We start from the raw sequence: 18,187 nt of genomic DNA, 5'->3' as shown, positions 1-18,187 counted from the left end.
TCGAGTTGGTTTGGTTAAGAGAAACTCGGCATTTGAATTGTATTGATCTGTTTTCTAAGACAGTCAACAAAAGGAGATACCTGCTCTTAAAAAGCTTATAAAATTAAAATATGTATTTTTAAATTAAGGAGTTATTATAACATCCTTTATACCCTTGATAGTTTCTGGACCTGAGATCTCTAAAACTGAATCCCTGGCAAAGATTGATGCTGAAAACCATGGACAGCTTTGTTTTGCAGGGGAGACTGGATAATTAATGCTACATTTATGCTGCATTTTGACTGACAGCTATAAAATAGTCTTGAGTACTTATTCAGAGGCGATATCTCCATAAGCCATAACAATCTCTTTTGCTTCTTTACTGTTTCTTTTCATCTGTACAGGCACAGTCTCTGTGAAGAAGTTCATACTGATAAATAATAGAGTGAGCTGAAGTGTTTTGCTAGCCCACAGTCCTGCGTTTTATGATCTTGCTCTCAGGCTCTTTTTTGGATTGCTCAAGGAATTTTCTTTCTGATCAATCTGCTGCGGGAAGGCATTTTCTTCAACTGTGAGGACAGAAGGCAGTTGATTGCATTTTATCTCAGCATTAGGGATAAATCTCAAGCTCTCTTACATTTAGTAGTATAAATATGAGCCAAAGAGGTTTTTTTCCTTTCTCTAGGATATGATAAAATACTGTACATGATTTACTGCTTTAAACTTGGGGAACTAATTGACTTTGATAGTGGGGAATATGGTAGAGGTCATTACTACATGTTATTTGATAATATTCGGAATAAAGGGACGTAGCTAAGACACAGACAATACAAGAAGGAGTAGAGCTGCTCAACATATAAAAAGGATAACTTCAAATGAAATGTTCATGAAACAGCAAAAGGAGGGTTAATTTTTAAGTTACTGGCTCCAAAATCTTTGTGGAAGAGTTTCTTTTGAGATGACAGATTCCAGTTTTAAAGGGGCAAATGAAAAATCAGCTGCATGGAACATAGATTTTTCAAAGCACTAGGCTGCAGAGAAAATCTTTGCTAGATGATACTATAAATAAAAGGTTACTCCTTTTAAAAGACAACGTTACAAGGGGAGAGGTGAATAAATAGAAGGGAGAAGAAATAATGTATTCATTGTGACTATGCGTAAGTGCCTATAGAGAATGTGTTGTTTTTCTTCTCTAGATCCCTTGCTAGTTTCCAACCAATACTGGAAAACAAGGCTGCTGCTGTAGATTGTGCAAGAGAGGCTTTTTGGTCAGGATTGTTGAATGAGTTATTTTTATCTTGAATACTAGCTTCCAAGTGCCTTATTTACTACACTTGTTATTAATGACAATATCTGGAAAGCCCATGTGAGATACAGTACCTTCCTGAAGGAGTCAGTGGCCTTCTTAAGATGAAGTGCTGGGCAAAACGAAGGAGCAGCTCTATGAGAGTATGTCTTTCCAAATGCAGTGGAGGCTTTGGGAATGGTTCTGTCATGTGCTGCTGGAAGTATACATTTAAAATGTTACACTGCTGTGTTTTTTTAGCTAACAAGAAGTAAAGAGCATATTCCCAGTTGATGCATTTTGCATGGAAAGGGACTTCTACTTGTTCCAGAGTCTCTTTCAGCGGCAAGGACCCAGTGGATGTGAGGTTATTTTTTTGGCTCTGTTGTGGATACAAGCTTGTTGGACAAAGACTGTGTATCTTTCTCCTGTGGCACAATAGTTACCTCCCTTGTTACTGTTAGTTTACCATTTAGTTGCAGTTGCAAACAAAGTTTGATCATGACAAATGAAACCTTACCTGCAGCTAAAAGGAATTAAATGTTATTTGACTTTCTCCATACTGGGAGGAGTTTGTCTTCACCTGTACTACTTGATGTTCCTGATTTCTCAACACTGAGTAATAGGTGATGTATTGAATGTCCCTTTTGTGTGTAAAAAGCTAATTCTACTGCTTTCATGAAAATCCTTTTGAGGATTTGTTTGTTTATGCATCACTTGGAGACCTAAGAGAGAAGGTCACATTTTCCTGCAAGTGTCTCTTGTACATGAAGCTGCATTTATTTCCAAGAAAAATGTATTTCCAGGTCTCTTCTGAGTGAATTGTGTGTGAGCTGCGGCTTTCAGCCATGGATGTACCAACAATACACTTCTTCCACATACACCCTCTTCCGAGACAAGAGAAAGCATTGGTCTAAGCCTTAGTAAAATGTATGGAAAATACAGGATGTTCTGTGTATCCTCTGAAGGAATAGTTATGGAAGGAATATTAGCAGCTCCAGAGTACTGTGCTTGTGACTTCAGCTGAATCAGAGCACAGAAAGTTTGCTTCACTTTTTTTTTCCTTTAAGTGATACAAGGATGTCTTTTTTTGGAAGGTGGGAGGACCAGGTAATATGAGGAGGATACACAGGCCTGCACTGAGGTTGACACCTTCTTCCCTACCTTGTGACTGTCACTCTCAGATGAGAGCATCTCTCTGCTTACAGGATACCATATTGCTCTGAACTCAGCAGTATCCTGTTCTAGGGCACAAGGGCCAAACATCCTTCTTGTAGACTTTATCACAAACTGTGGCTTGTCCAAATGAATGTTTCAATCAAAATAAGAGAGATTACTTCAGTCTACAGTCTCTAACTGTTAAAATGCTTTGTCCAGAAAGGTTTCAATTTTACATATTTGTTGCATTTTGCTTTGAAAATTTGCAAAATATTCTGTAGAAAGTACTTCTGGAAATGGTAAAGATGTTTCTTGGAAAAAAACTGCGCCATTGAAGATTGTAATGCAAGCATTTACACAGCCTAATAATAAGGGCACTAGAAAATGATGTGGTTACAAAACCACTTTGTGACCTTTGTAAAACATACTTCTCTGATATGTTAAGCTTCTCTGAAATATGGACTTTTATAATCTATGGAAGTGCTGCCTTGGTACTAAATCTGGTGATTGTGAGATTTCACTTATATGCAAAAAAAGTAGCTAAGTCCTCAAGACACAAGGTGAAGTAAGTTGTTATTGGAAAGGTATTACTGAAAAATCTTAATGTTCTTCCTGGAAGAAAATGCATGTGCTAAAATCATGAGCTGTTCTAGTACTGATTTAAATTTGCATTACAAATACTGAGAACTAGTATAAATTACCTTGCTATATGCACTACATTTTTCAGAAGGGCTGAGGAGAGATTTGAAGTGGTTCATTATTAGAAAATAGTGCATGTTAAAGCTGAAAGATGGATTCTTAAAAAGCTTTTTGACAGGCGAGAGTTTACGCTTTTAGGGAGAAAGAGGCTTTTATTAAGGAAGTAACAATTCTTTTTTTCTTTGGCTACAGGAAGGAGTTGAAGTGAGAGTTGCCAGAATATTCAATACCTTTGGTCCACGAATGCATATGAATGATGGAAGAGTTGTCAGTAATTTTATCCTACAAGCTCTCCAGGGAGAACCACTAACAGTAAGTGATGACCTCCTGGTGATAGGAGGAACTGTTCATCTTTATATCCTGTCCTGATGTTTTGTGAATGAGGATAGATTTTAGAAAATACTGATGTTCCCCTCCTCCAAAATGTAGTGTTCTGGTATACCAAACTCAAATGGATGGAATGACATGTCTGAAGATGTGCTCTGTCGATGAGGCTGATGTTTCTTTCCCAGAAAGAAACAGGGCTACCAGTTGCAATCTGCAGAAGCATTTCAGCATTCTTTGTACTGGGGACATAAATAAAGTCCAGAGTTCCATCAGGAACCTCTACCTCTAAGAAGCAGACAATCCAGGGAGAAGAAGGATGAATGTTTTGTGGTAACTTCCACAACTGTGATTCTTGCAGAGCAAAATCTGGAACTGGACAGAGCATTGAAGAGTTTAATATAGGGAATAAGTCGTGCCAAGCAAGATGAAGCTTGGTGTCCTGTGAGAGACCTGCTCCAACTTTAATCTTTTTCAAAAAGCCAAAGCATGGCTGCAAAACTTTGGTGGTAGGTAATACCCTACTGACAGAGTGAAATCTAGAAGTCTTTCCAAAGGAAGAAAATTTAAGGAATTCAGATTACATATGTTCTGCAAAGCAATGCACATCACCTGACTTAAGTACTTATAATTCTTGAAAGATTTGTCTTCTCTGGAGGTCAGCATTTGCTTACTTGCTTGCTATTTAACAGTGATTGGTCACTTAGGCAATTTGTTACTATTTTTTAATGTCATCAGTGACAGATCTCGGCTACTCTGGTGTTCCTAGCCTTTGCTAATTTTCCAGTTTAGGTTTGTGGTTATTTCAGAGTTACAGGCCTGCAGTAATGCTGTGTTTGCCACATCTCCTAAAGAGTTTTTTTTTCCTCCAGAGATTTACTGCTTTTGTAGAAATCACTATTAGTGGTTAGTGTATGGTAGCTATTGTGTGATGCTGACTGTAACTTACCCAGTGTTGACTAGAGCATATGACATTTAATCTGCCATATAAGTCAGCATTAAGAGTGCAGACCTCAGGGCTTAGTCTTGGGTAGCTGACTAAACCAGTGAGCCCAGCTTGTCTAGCCTTTGATAGGAATCCCTTCAGCACTACATAGACAGGACAAACACATGGGTTAGTGCTTTTTTCCTATCAAACATTAAAAAAAGGGAATTTAAATTCCTGCAGAAAGAGTTTCATTTTCTTATCCAGGTGTCTTCCCAAACTTGCCTATTGGAACTAAACAAATAGAAGTAGACAAGAAGGTGGAGCTTCTTCTTTTCATACCTTGTATCCTTGTAGGACTTGCTTGTATCAAAATACGTGCTGATTTTTGCGTGTTGATGTTCGCAGGATGGCATCCCTGGGCATAAAGTGTGAGGCTGTAAATGCTGTTTAGAAAATATACTGGCTTATAGAGGATCAGAAGGTATTTCCATTTTTTGGGTTTGGTCCCCGGTGCATATAGCAAGCTATTACCATATTTGGCCAATCAATTTTTTTTTGATTCATGCATAGTTTCTTGAGTTTTGTTGGCAGTAGTACTGCAACCTTTTATAAGAACAGAGTGAGAACGCTGACTGGAAGTTTTCTGAAGCCTTACGAAATACAAACCATTTACCTTAAATTAAAACATACAGTCCATGGACTATTTCAGAGCATCAGTAAGAGAAGTCTGGAGTCCATGTTCTTCTGTGGCAGGCCACATTAAAAGCTTTTATTTTATTTCTATAATTACCATGCTGTCTCAACTTTAGCAAGAATGTAATTGTAATAGGGGTTAAAATAAAATGTTCTGCCCAACATCACTGTTCTGTAGGAAATAACTGTCTGATGTTGAAAATTACTGGATCTGAGAAAAAATGTTAAAGGAAGAGTTCTTTAACTGACCAGGTCAAATAAAATTAATTATCAGCAATAAGCAGTGGCTGAGACCTTAAAAAAAATTACTCCTTTATCATCATAGAATTTGTCTGACAGGAATACCAAGTGTGTTATCTCTTTAGATACTCTGTCTATTTGGTCTCTTGGTCCAGAGTACTTGTTCGAAATGGAGTAAATAATCTCTTGAGAGAACAGTATCACTGAGTTGTAGAAATTGTGGCCTATGCAAATATGATGATTGTTGTTCTGTTATTGTAAAGGAAAGATTTATTACGAGAAACTGAAAGATAGAAACTATGTTGTATTTTCCAGCCATTGCCTGTGAAAGATAACCACATGGCTGTCTTTGCAAAAATCATGTACAAATATTTAGTTCTGTAAAATGTATCCCACATGCTAAAAGTAAAGCTAAATGCAGGAAGCTCTACATAAATGCATAAAATCTGCTTCCTGTTTGTTTGGGAACAAACTGGAAGGCTGTCATTGTGCTCCTGGTGCGTTCCTCTCTGAATCACTTTTTGGGTAAACTGTTTAACTCCTGATCTTAACCAATGTGTACTCAAATGTGAAGTCTTTTGGGCTCTGAATCAGCCTTGGAGAGCTCAAGACTTACAAAGTAACAGGTGGCCTGTGTACCATTGTACTGCCCTTTCTGTCGTCAAGGAAAACGTGCATGCTTTCTGTTCTGTCCTTCCAGAAGCTGTTCTGTTGCAGCAGGTTGATGGTAAAATGTCTCTGTCCCCAGTTAAACTGAAATGTTTTCACCACTTAAATGTGCCTACTGGTAGCTTTCAGAATATAAGAATATTCATGTTCTAAAGACTTTAGTACTGCACTTGGTTAAACTGTGTGAAAAATAATGATATCAAATACCATTCTGTACACTTCAAGTATACATTAATGTCTGTTTGAACTTCAGCAACTCTCTCCAAAGTACCAGTATGTAATCTGAGGAGACTTTTTTTTCTCCCCTCTAAGGTTAATTAATGCAAATCTGTACAGGTGACTTTGTGAGTTGGATCATCTAGAAATTACTCTGCTTCCCATTTCCCTAGATAGTAATATTTAGAGCCACGTGATTTTTTTTTTTTTTGTCCTGATTGCTTTAAACACCATGCTGTTTCTCAACAATTTTTTTAGAGACCACTAACATTTAGTGGTCTCTTTGAAGCTGACTGTTGTTAATGAGCAAGTCAAAACTGCTCATCATAACCACATCTTAGTAGTCTGAAGTTTGCTTTAAATCTTTGGCACTCTTTTCTGTCTGAGTGCTGACTGCACCTTTTTTCAATGTTCCAGGAGAGGACAAAGCATCACTCTGTCCTACATCTCTGAGAAGGTTTCCTTCATGCAGCATTCTGGTTAACAAAATACCTAGGGATATGTTTAGTGGAGACAGATCCAAGAGGAAGATGACCTTCAATGAACTGATACTTTGCTAAAGACTCTGCAAGCACATTTTTTTCCATTCCTGTATCACTGAGCTTGTGTCTCAAATGTTTCTCCTTGAGACATTTTTCTAGAATAGTAAGGAAAAGATAATTGGGCTAGAGAGGAGTTCTGTATTTATTAATTTTCCTATTTTTTGTATGCTTTAGGTCTATGGACCTGGAACTCAGACAAGAGCTTTCCAGTATGTCAGGTAAGCCCTGTTTGTTCTGGCTGATAATTTACTTCATGGTTCGGTTAGCCTGCTCAACTTGGTTGCATGTGCATTTGCTTTACTTTTTAAAATCATTTTTTAATACAAGCACTCAAAAGAACATTCACCCATTGAAATCTGATTTCAGAATTTCTCAGCTGCCTGATCTGCTTTACTGGAGCTCTTAGGAGGCAGCTTTACTTTCAGAAGGGAGACATGGAAATTTTAAAAAATATGGAGGAGAAAAACATTGTTTTAGAATTTTGCTTGAGATACTAACATGCTCTTCCTTTCCAGACACAGCAAGTAACAGACAAGTTTTTAGTGCTGAACAGTTTGTCACTCCTTGTATTTTAATGCAATGCTGCCACCTCGTGTCCTTGGGACTGCTGTGCTTGGTGTGCAGACTGCACAAAAAAAAGCTAAAAAAACCCTTGCAGGACTTCTGGGTTGTTTTAAGCATTTTTTGCTTAGAAATGTTCTTTCCCTCTGCTGAAAGTAGTATCAGTGGTAATAAATACTAAAGAAACCCCATCAGGTCAAAATACCCATTTCTCTCCTAATTATAAGTCATAATGAAAAGGATCTGGATTTCTGTGTCTAGGGTGCTACATCTGTAGCTAATGATCCAAAATAACAATGGATTATATTGCTGGGGGAAAGTAACACTGAAATACTGTTTTTTAGCAAACTTGGTTTAAGAATTTTTGAAAATGAGAAGACAATTCAAACAACAAGCTGCAAAGCAGGTGGTAGTGTTATGTGCCTCTGTATTAAACTTGCTCTATTCTTTTTGAAATGCATTAGAAATCAGCGTCCAGATATGTTTGGATACTGGAGAGAAGAGGAAATACTAATAAATTTTTAATACAAACACTCAAGAAAACATGCACCCATATAAATCTGATTTCAGCATTCCTGAGCTGCCTGATCTGCTTTATTGGAGCTCTTAGGAGTCAGCTCTCTTTTTGGACCAAGAATATTATTTATAGAGAAGTGGAAATTGCCCCAATGTGTTCTTCCTTTTTTTACAGTGATCTTGTGAATGGGTTGGTGGCATTGATGAACAGCAATGTCAGCAGTCCTGTCAACTTGGTGAGTATGAGTGCTACACTCTCCTGAGTTACAGTGCACTGGTCAACACCACCTCTGTTTTCCTCCTTGTCACTGCTGCTGACTTCTAGAGAAAGTAAATGAAATAAAGGAAGCTCTTTTCATTATGAAGAACATATTCTCCTATGTGCTTTCTTTATAAATAAGAAAACTAAGCCCCTAGATATTGAGATCTTAAGTTCCAAGAACAGGATAAATTTGCTGGAGTTTTCCATTTGTTTTAGCAAGAGGATGTAATTAGAATGTGAAGGGGAAAAAATATGTGGGTGACACATGCAAAGTGCACCAAGAAAATGATTGAAGAGTGATTTTAGTGGAAAGAAAGCACTGAAGGAGTCCTTAGCTCTAGGTAATTAGAAATCATTTCATACTACCCTGGATTCAAGGAAAATGTGATAGTATTTTTTGTATAGTTCTCTAATATTGTTTAAAATGCTTGGAACTTAATTTGTCTAGTAAGATTTTGTTCTGTTATGTTTGTCACCTTATTCTTAGTAGTGGATTCAAGAATAGAAAAAGGATGAATATCCCAAGTCATTTCTTGTGTATGCCAGCTTTTGCCAAATCAGATACTCAACTCTGCAGGGCAGTTGTTTACTAGATTTTCCTTTTCTCCTGTGACCGTGAATTAATTTCTGTGTTTCTCTCCAAATGCTGATGTGTTTAAACACTATTGCATGCTTTGTCTTCAGAAAACTCAATATGTAAATCTATATGTATCTTAAGTGCTCAGCTTTAGGTCATATGAGACGTGGTAAAGAGGAATTTTGAAATAAGGAAAGCTAGGGGTGGGGGGAATTGAGTCTGATGAAGGTGAACTAATGCTAGCAGAAAGTGTTCAGCATTTAATTATGAAATGTTGACCAGGAAATTATGTGCTAGTTGGTTTAAAAAAATATATAAGCTGTAGTAGATTCAGAAGCAATTGTTTGCAGCTAAATGAGTCTGGGTTCCTAACTTTGGATGAACCGAAGCATACTTCTTCATGATGCCTGTCCTCAGCTGGGCACAGTCCTTGAATCCAGATTTCCAAACGATGTGGCTGTGTGGGGTGCTCAGTGACAGAGGTCTTTACTGTGTTTGTCACCTCTTTACAGACTGACCTTTTGGGGGTAGGGATGGAGGGAGGGCAGGGAACACCACCTCCCTACATACACGGAATTACCAACATGAATATAATGGAGAACAAACTTTCTAATGAGTAAGAAGCTTGTTAAAGTTGTTTGTTTGGGGTTTTTTTCAACAAAATAGAATAAAGCTTAAAGTTTAGCTTTTTCAGAGTTTACCATGCTCCTGTTGGAACCATCTCGTATCTAGCATGTTGTAAGGTGTTTAATTGTTATTGAAATGAGCATCTCTTATGTTTGTAGGGAAATCCAGAAGAGCACACTATCCTCGAGTTTGCCCAGTTAATTAAAAAACTTGTTGGTGAGTATGATTAGTAATTCTTTGTAAAGTTTATAAAGTACTTCTTGTCATTAGATAATTATTACTTGATGAGTGTGTGTAATAAGTGGATAATTTAATTAGTCTTTGGATTTCTTAATAATTTTATCAAAGGCAGTTAATCACATCATTAAATATTAATAAGATAATCCAAATCCTCTCAATTGTCTGTAAATTATTACATGAAGAGTAGAATGAATACATTTCCTGTGTATCTGTGCAATCTATACCCAGGAATTTTCATAATGCTTGGACAAATTTTTAGGTTTGTTTTGGCACAAGGACAGTACATAAATGAAATGTAAAATACATGAATGAAAATGTCCTGCATAATATCTTAGCTACAGTAAGGATCCATCAGGAAGGTGGTTCTTCACAGTTGTGCAGACTGTGGTCCTTCAACTATCATTAAAAACCACATGCTGTGGCAACAGTCTTTCTCTGTTCTTATCACGGTTTCTAACAGGGATTCTTGAAAGGGTTGACAACACCTGGGAAGAAAATACTTCCTCTTCCTCCAAGAAAATGGCTTCCTCTTCATTCTTGCTCTGATACCTGTAGCAAATCAGAGCTCTCAAGAATGGAAGGAAATGGTTGTGCTTGATTTTCTAGTGTGGCTCCATAATGAGATGAGACATCCTGCTGCCATTAGCCAAGGGCTTTTAGTCTGTACATTCCAGAAGTGTTTCTGACAGATCTGAAAAAGACAAGTTCAAACATATAACACAGAAGCTGATGCATGTGTTGTTTCTAATAAAAGGCTGTTCCAGTCCACTCAGGGAGGTGCTTTAGTTCTAAATGGTATGTAAACTATTTGCTAGATTTGGTGAGAAGACTTGACCTGTTTCTGTGTGTCATTCTCAGGAGAGGCATGGTTGTTTAAGTCTTGGTTATTTAAGTCAGACTGGAGATTACAAGCAAAGAGAAACTGATGCCCTTTTGTAATGCTGAAGTGCTAAAAATCATGGAATGGTTGAGCTTGGAAAGGATTTCTGAAAGCCACTTGGTCCAACCCCTCAGCTCAGGCAGGGTAGCCTACAACCAGCATTGGCCCAGGATAATGTCCAGATGGCTTTCAAGTTATCTCCAAGGATAGAGACTCCACATCCTCCTTGGGCCATCTGTGTTTCAGTTTGTGCCCACTGCCTCTGATCATGTCACTGGACACCACTGGAAAGAGCCTGGCTTTCTCTTCTTAATCCCCCCATCTATTATTTATACACATGGATGAAATTCCCCATAGCCTTTCTTCTCCAGATTGAAGGGTCCCAGGTCTTTCAGCCTCTCCTCATACTCCAGTCCCTTCATCATCACCATGGCCCCTTTGTTGCACTCGCTCTGTATGTCTCTCTTGTACTGGGAAGCCTAGAGCTGGACCCAGTTTTCCATATGGATCTCATCAATGCTGGTTAGTGGGAAAGCTGATCTCCCTTGTCCTGCTGGCAGCACTTGTGCAGCCCAGGATATAATTTGCCTTCATGGCAAGAGCACATGACAGGTTCGTATTCAGCTTGATGTCCACCAGGACCCTCAGTCCTTTCCTGCCAAGTTGTATTCCAACTGGTTGGTCCCTACCCTGTACTTCCCCTGATTCAGGACTTTGGACTTGTTGAATTTCATAGGGTTCCTGTGAGCCCTTTCTCCAGCCTCCTTTCTCGAGGTCTGGATGGCAGCACAGTGCTCTGGTGTATCAGCAATTCAGTATTGATCCAATGCTGACCCTTGGGGTGTAGCACGAGTTACCAGTCTCTAATTGATCCCCACTCTCGGGTGCTGGCCATGCAGTTCTCAGTCCTCCTTACTGCTCATCCAGCACTCAGTGAAGGTGTTATGGGAGACAGTGTCGAAAGCATCACTGAAGTCAAAGCAGGTGATATCCACTGCTCTGCCCCTAGCTACTGGAACAGTCATTTCCTCATAGAAGGTTAAAAGACTGGCCTGTGAACATAACTGAATTTTCATGAATCCATGCTTTGTGAACCCGTGTTGCTGTGGGGAAGGTGGATCACCCACCTGTTGCATGCAGTGCACCTGTGTCTGTGCAAAGCATTTCAGTGGTTGAATTACGAAGCAGAGAGCTGCAGAAAGACCTGCTGCTCCATTTGGTAGAAAAGATGTAAATGCAAAGCATAGTGAATTGCAGATGATAAATCACAGTGTCTTGTTTAATAGGCAGTGGGAGTGAAATCCAGTTTCTCTCAGAAGCACAGGATGACCCTCAGAAACGAAAACCAGACATCAGAAAAGCCAAGTTACTCCTTGGCTGGGAACCTGTGGTATGTACAGATGAATTACTGTTGTTGTGTGGTAAAAACACCAGGAGGCACAGGGGGCTGAGGGAGGGCCACATGTTAGCAATACATTTACTGGAATATCTGCCTAATGCCATCTCCAGAACAGTTTTAATATTTTAACTTTTTAATTTGCATACTATGAGATGTTTACCTTTCTGTAAGCCAGATGAATCATTTGAAGTATATGGTACATAGTTACTTACATTACCAAGCCTGTAGCTAATGGTTTTGCTGGTCTTGCTGCAATCCTCAATCCTGTCGTTGGCAATAGATGTTGGTTTGCTTGGAGAGGCGAGATCTGCTTCATTCCCAGAAAAAGTGTGACTTTCTTAGCCATCTCCCCATCCTAACTAGCACAATGGTTTGTAGCCTTTTTTAAAATTTGCCAACAAAAGTCATGCTGGGAAACGTGAACCTACCTAGTAAATGTAAGCCTAATAATAGAAAAAGATCCAAACTCTTCTGAAAGGATTCACAGAGGCACCTGGTATTGATAGACCATGTCTGACAGCACAAGGGTGATAACAAATTGTTGCAAACACAGGAGGTTTAACTTTTGTATTTCTATCCTTCTGTGTTTGGCACAGGCAGTAACAAAACTTGCTCTGAAGTAGCAGTACAGAGTTGGTACAGCTAGACAAGCAGTTTCTGTGCTGCGGGTTTTGTGTTCCTGTATTGGTGATGGTGTCAAGCAAGCATGTCAGAGCATATGGCTCCTGATAAAACAACTCCTCTGTTGTTCCTGTCTCCATATTCTGTGCCTGTATTTAAACACTGCAATTTGTAGGATTACAATTATTTGTATAGGATTTAAGAATATCAAATGAGATACCGGGTGCCAGCTTTATACCATGCTGCGAGAGAGGATCTTTAATCCTTACAAACAGAAGGGGCTTAAATGCTGGGTGTTTGTCTCTTTCAATGCATTAAGAATTGAAAGCAGAATTATGCATGTCTGTTTTGATACTAAGCAGACCCATCATAGCCATGTGCGAGATTTAAATTTGTTGGGTTTTCAACTTCCGTCAGAAAATAGATGTGCTGTTTAAAAGCTGAGCTGTATCAGCAGTGAGGAGATGTAACCAGCATGTGGTGCTGTTAATGCTTAGATTGGCTAGGAGTGAGACTCCCTGGCTGCCCTGTGATAGCTGTGTTATAAACAATACTGTTGTGAAATGAGCTGATGTGAACCTAGAGTGATACCATTCTCTCCTCACTTTTGGGAACAGGTCCCATTGGAAGAAGGTTTGAATAAAGCAATTCATTACTTCCGTAAAGAACTTGAGTATCAGGCGAACAACCAGTATATTCCCAAACCAAAACCTGCAAGGATGAAAAAAGGAAGAACAAGACATAACTGAAGACTATTGGACAGGAAATTCCCTGCTTGACATTTGACAGATGTAATTTTTTTTTAATTTTTTTTTAAATTTTTTTTTTTGAGAGAGACTTTAAAACAGGTATCATGAAGAACGAACTGGAATTTCATTCTGAAGCTTGCTTTAAAGAAGTGGATGTGCCTAAAAATAACATAAATATTCCCTTTCCCTGCAAATCTTGCCTTGCACTTTTTAAATCTGTCTTTTTATGTAAAATAGAGTAGAAGCATCTTTTAGTATCTTCAAGTTTTATATCTTGATGTGAGATCATTTTGTTGTGACTGTCCTTGACAGTTTTATTTACTGGTTTCTTTGTGAAGCTGATGATAAACACAAACGGGATGGAAAATGCCAATTTATTTATAAAATGGGTACTATAAAATAAGAGATGTTCTACTATGCATAAGAAAAAAACTAGTGGTATTGTCAGGTGAGACACACTGACATCTGCATATAGAAGAGTTTAAAAGAATTCTGTATGAGAGCTTTATGTATTCTTTAAAGGAGAGATTTTTTCAAAGGTTTAGTTTTAGTTGTACACTTGAATTTGAGATATTTTCATTGATTACCATGGATAAGGATATTTTGAATCACTACTGTGTTGTGCGTACTCTGGGAATAAAGTTAATGTATTATTGGTTACAGTGGTTGAATATGCTATTTTAATAAAATACTGAAACTTCTGTTTACTAGTTTCAAGGTTTCACTGTGGGCATTTCTTTGGATTTGCACATCTGTGGATTTATTGTGTATTAATTATAAAGTAACAGTCTGTGAATAATCCACTCAAAGTTAATAACTTTGGTCTTGCATTGCTTGTCTCTTAACAAGGCTGCAGGATATCTATTGAAATAGATTGGACAAAGCCATCCTGATTTATTCCAATTCAGGCAGTTGATAATGATACAGGAGTATGATACTTCTTTAAACCATGGAGCATAACTTCAGCCTTCTTGAGGAAGTACTGAGGAAGTGTTTCTATTTTAAGCAATTACTAAATTGCCAGTAAATGCTTTCAACTTTAGTAACAATACCTATCATTTTAGAAAAAAAAAACAACCAAACAAGAAAACTTCAATTCCCCTTATTTTTAATAATTCTTCTAGTTTTTAAAAGGTATTTAAAAGGTATTTTGGCTTAATGCCACTCAAAATTGAAAATCTTAAACCTCATCAGGCAAAGTGACTTGACTGTATCTCATTAAAGGTTGATATTTTTATTGGCTTTTGAGTATTTTTAGGTTTGTGATAAATTGGGAGTTACCAGTAGCGGTGATGTTACGACAGTCCTGGGAAGACTCTGAGAGCAGCGTGGTGTTTGTGCCCCTTTGTCTGAGCTGTCTGCCAGAGCCTCACAGTGCCTGCATGGCCTGGAGTCCCATCCAGTCTGTCTGGTAAAGTTCCCAGTGACTCCAGCAGTGGTGGGGCTGCTGCATTCATTGCTGTGCCCTGCCTGGAGTGGGGCTGCAGGGATCCTTTTAAGACTAATGGGTTTTTCCTGCTCACAAGTGCAGGTTTGCTCCCGTTGGAAATCTGCCATACAGCTGAGATGGGGAGCCAGGATGTATTTTCCTGTCTGGATTCAGAGGTGGAATTTAGATATTATACATTACCTCCATCTTTTCACAGCCGAGCAGCTTGAGATCTACTTTTTTTGTATGAAGCCTTTATCTAGGTCGTTGATCTGGGCATTTATTCGGTACTAAATTGCCTGAAAAGTACACTGTGGTGTGCTGCTCCACAATGTGCCTGTAACCTGTCATTACTGAAACACTCACAAAGCACAGCCTCTCCCTCTACTCGAAGCCACAGCTGGACATGTGTGAAAGTAATGCCCACTTCTTCAATAGTTCTTTGGAGAGAACTGTTAATCAGCTCCCAGCATGGTGGTTTTAACCCTTAAAACCCTTAAGCTAGAGAGTATATTTGGGAGATGATGCTCTTTCTCCTTAGGTTTCACTCCTTGTGCAGATTGTGCCATTGAATGCCAAAGTCTGTGAAGAAATGGCTCAGAGGTACAGCCCTGGTCCAACATTCAGCACAGCCATGGAGAGTAAATGGGAGCTCTGGCTGCCAGCTGTTACTTCCAGGGATGTCTTTTATTTAATCCAGTGACTTCAGTACAAAGTATGTGAGTTTGTACAGGTACAAGCATGCTACTGCAGACTAGCACAAAATGTGTGTGCTCAAAAAAAATAATCCCCCGGGAAGTCTGAACCTTTAGATACACGAGAGAAGGATTTAAAAGCTCTTTAGGTTACTTCACAGCCTGACTTCCTTCATAAAAGGGCAAATTGAAGAGAGGGCAAGTGGCTGGTACCAGTACAGCCCATCTCTGAGTGTGTGTGATGCCTCCCACTGGGCCCTTAATGACAAGACTCTGGATTTGCTACTTTGCTCGTACTGTTTCTAGTTTTGCTTCAGAGCTTCCTGATGCAGCTCCCATATTCTTTTTTAATAGTATCTTCCAGCAACAGGAGCTGAGGCAGCTGTTGCCCTTAGGTTTTGACTGTGACTGACTGTGGGGCTGATTTGAAAGGAATGAATCATGTTAGGGGTCTGCTGATGCTTGAAAGTCTGGGGTACTTTGAAGTTGTCTGGCCTGAACTGAGTCTTCCAGAAGGCAGATGGAGGTTTGAATGTTGGTGCTCTGCTCCCATCTCGGATTAGACATCTCAGCAGGAGAAAGAGGCATCAAGTGTGTTGGGAACCACAGGTAAGAAAGAGCTGCTGCCTCTCAAGAAGAGCCACTTTTGATGGAGGATAGTGGAATACAGCACTGAAAGCTTGAAAATACAGGATTTGGGAGTAAATTAAGATGAGACATGCTCTTGGGATTTTTTTCCCTAGAAGACTTGAGAATTGGAATTTTCTGCTGTCATCTGGTCAGGCAGACAAAATGAAACTAACATGACCTAATTTGAGGTGCCTATTTACTCACAGTGATCTGTACAAATGGGCAGCTGTGCTGGTGCTGGGTGCAAATCCTCAGTCTCAGTAGGAAAAACACAATGCAGGAGAGGGAACTGGCCAGTGTGGTGCTGCTGAGTGAGACCAGCTTTCCAGAAGAAAAAGTGTGCAAGGCACACACTGCTGTACATCCTTTGATCCTCACACACAGGACCAGTCCTGCTGCTGGAGGATGAGATCCACAGTTGGATTTTATTATTTTTTTTCAAGTATGATGTACTTTTCCTTTATTTCTCAATGTAGGCTACTGAGGAGCATTGTCAGTCACATTGCTGGTCTACAGACAAGCTAAGGAGGAGCTTGCAGACCTAATTTATGTAGTTCCATGAATATGTATTCTAGAGAAGCCTTATGCCTAACTTTTTGCTGTATGGGGAAATAATTATCTGGTATTTTCTGTGTCTAAAGTGTTTGCAGCTTCACTATATAGACTGGTGGGTTTAGTGGCCAGCAAGTTCACTGCCATCTGAGTATTCATGTGTCTTAGTCTAGTTTTTTCAATAAATGTTTTAGAAACATAATATATTGGAAAACAAAAGTCACTTTTTTTGGGATTTGAATTGTGTTTCAAAGTTGAAAGAGGCATAATTGCCTTAGAGAACAGGATACAGAGGGCAAAACAAGGTTTCGATTAGTTTGATGGATGGAGCCAGTCCCCAGCTTTGCTAGTATTGAGTTTAATGCTACTTGAGGCCAGGAAGTCTCTGAGGGTTGTTAGGGGCTGGTCCACAGGAAGAAGATGCTTTGTTAACAGCAAGGGAAAGTAATACTCAACACTGCTAGCCCTAACAACCACACATCCCTGAAGTGGCTGGGAATGTAGCTGACACAAATCTGTAGTTCTCTGTTGTGAATGTTTCCCTGTGCAGGGATTTCAGGTGGCAGAAGGGATGCCTTGTTTGCAGCTTTTGACTCCTTAGAGCTACCATGAAAAGCAGCAATAGTTCTGAAGCAAAGCAGGGCTCCTTCTGTGTGGCAGGAGGCTCCTGAGTACAATTCTGTACCAACAGGGAGGCTTTGCTAAAATAATAATTCATATTTCTTGCAAAAACCCCCAGATTTTGGTTCTCTGTTCCTTGTCTCCGGCCTTCTCTTGCTTGTTTCATAATAGCAGATCTGACAAGTGTTTGGCCATCTTGGTTTGTTGCCATTTACAGCCTGGAACAAGCACCAGCTTGTTTATTCTTGCAGTGTTTCCCCTAGATGCTGACATGCTCCTCAGCAAGAAGCAGGATCCCCTGAATCACTGGTCCATACCATGGCAGAAACAGCTGGAGGGTCCAAAGCACAGAGCCACAGGGAACAGTGGCTTTTAAGTGCTGTCAAAGCCACGCACAGGCAATCTGGGCTCTGTCCACTCCACTGCAGAGAAAGCTATTTTAAATAAGGAAGGCTACATCTTCCACCTGGGAAACAGTCCTGGGCTAGAAGTGCTCAATCCCCCATCCCCGACACGTTTGTGTCACAAGTAGGAACTTAAAGGGCATGATGACATGTCTTCCAAACAAAAAAGGGAAAAAAGGACACAGCAGTAATACTTCCATTCTTTGGCAGAGGGGTTTGCTGGCAGGTGTTACCAGCAAAGGAGGCAGCACTGCCCTGTGAGTCTGATGGATCTGCTGCGCTGACACTGACAAACTCAGGGATCAGGCTTTGGAACATGAAGCACTGGAGCACGGCCAAGCTGTTCCTGCTCTGAAGGGAGCCACAATGAACAATTGCTGCTCTTCTGTCTTGCTGGAGAGGTTACGTTGTGTCAGTGCTGGGATGGCTGAGGGTGAGGGTGATGTGAAGTGCTCTGCGCTGTCTGCACAGCAGAATGGAAATGTTGAGAGGAGGTGCACAGTTCTGTCTATGTTTTGGAACAGAAATAGTCAAAAGAAATTAAACTTTGAAGCACTCCAAGCATATCCGATGATGTTTTTTTCCCCAGTAATCCTTCTTTTGCCCAAGCCTGACAGCTCATCCTTGCTTGCTTTCCATCATTGCAACTGCTGCAGTGCAAGGCAGAGGGTGCATTCTGCAAGAATGAGTG

The 18,187-nt window shown here is 39.6% G+C and overlaps 1 protein-coding gene across 1 annotated transcript in view; it reads left to right on the top strand.

Annotated features, from left to right (window-relative positions):
* Positions 1-13,866, top strand: part of UXS1 (UDP-glucuronate decarboxylase 1) — a 56,999-nt gene extending 43,133 nt beyond the window's left edge. Inside the window, exons 10-15 of the mRNA XM_063392670.1 lie at positions 3,314-3,433; positions 6,908-6,951; positions 7,986-8,046; positions 9,435-9,492; positions 11,683-11,786; positions 13,034-13,866. Of these exons, the coding sequence (XP_063248740.1) occupies positions 3,314-3,433; positions 6,908-6,951; positions 7,986-8,046; positions 9,435-9,492; positions 11,683-11,786; positions 13,034-13,165 (519 nt within the window). The 3' untranslated portion in view covers positions 13,166-13,866. The remainder of the gene's footprint in view (positions 1-3,313; positions 3,434-6,907; positions 6,952-7,985; positions 8,047-9,434; positions 9,493-11,682; positions 11,787-13,033) is intronic.
* The last annotated feature ends 4,321 nt before the right edge of the window (positions 13,867-18,187 follow it).

Source organism: Prinia subflava, chromosome 3 (assembly GCF_021018805.1).
Source record: "Prinia subflava isolate CZ2003 ecotype Zambia chromosome 3, Cam_Psub_1.2, whole genome shotgun sequence".
In the NCBI taxonomy this organism is placed as follows: domain Eukaryota; kingdom Metazoa; phylum Chordata; class Aves; order Passeriformes; family Cisticolidae; genus Prinia; species Prinia subflava.
The sequence above is the reverse complement of the archived record's forward strand: the minus strand, read 5'-3'. Positions and strand labels throughout refer to the sequence as shown.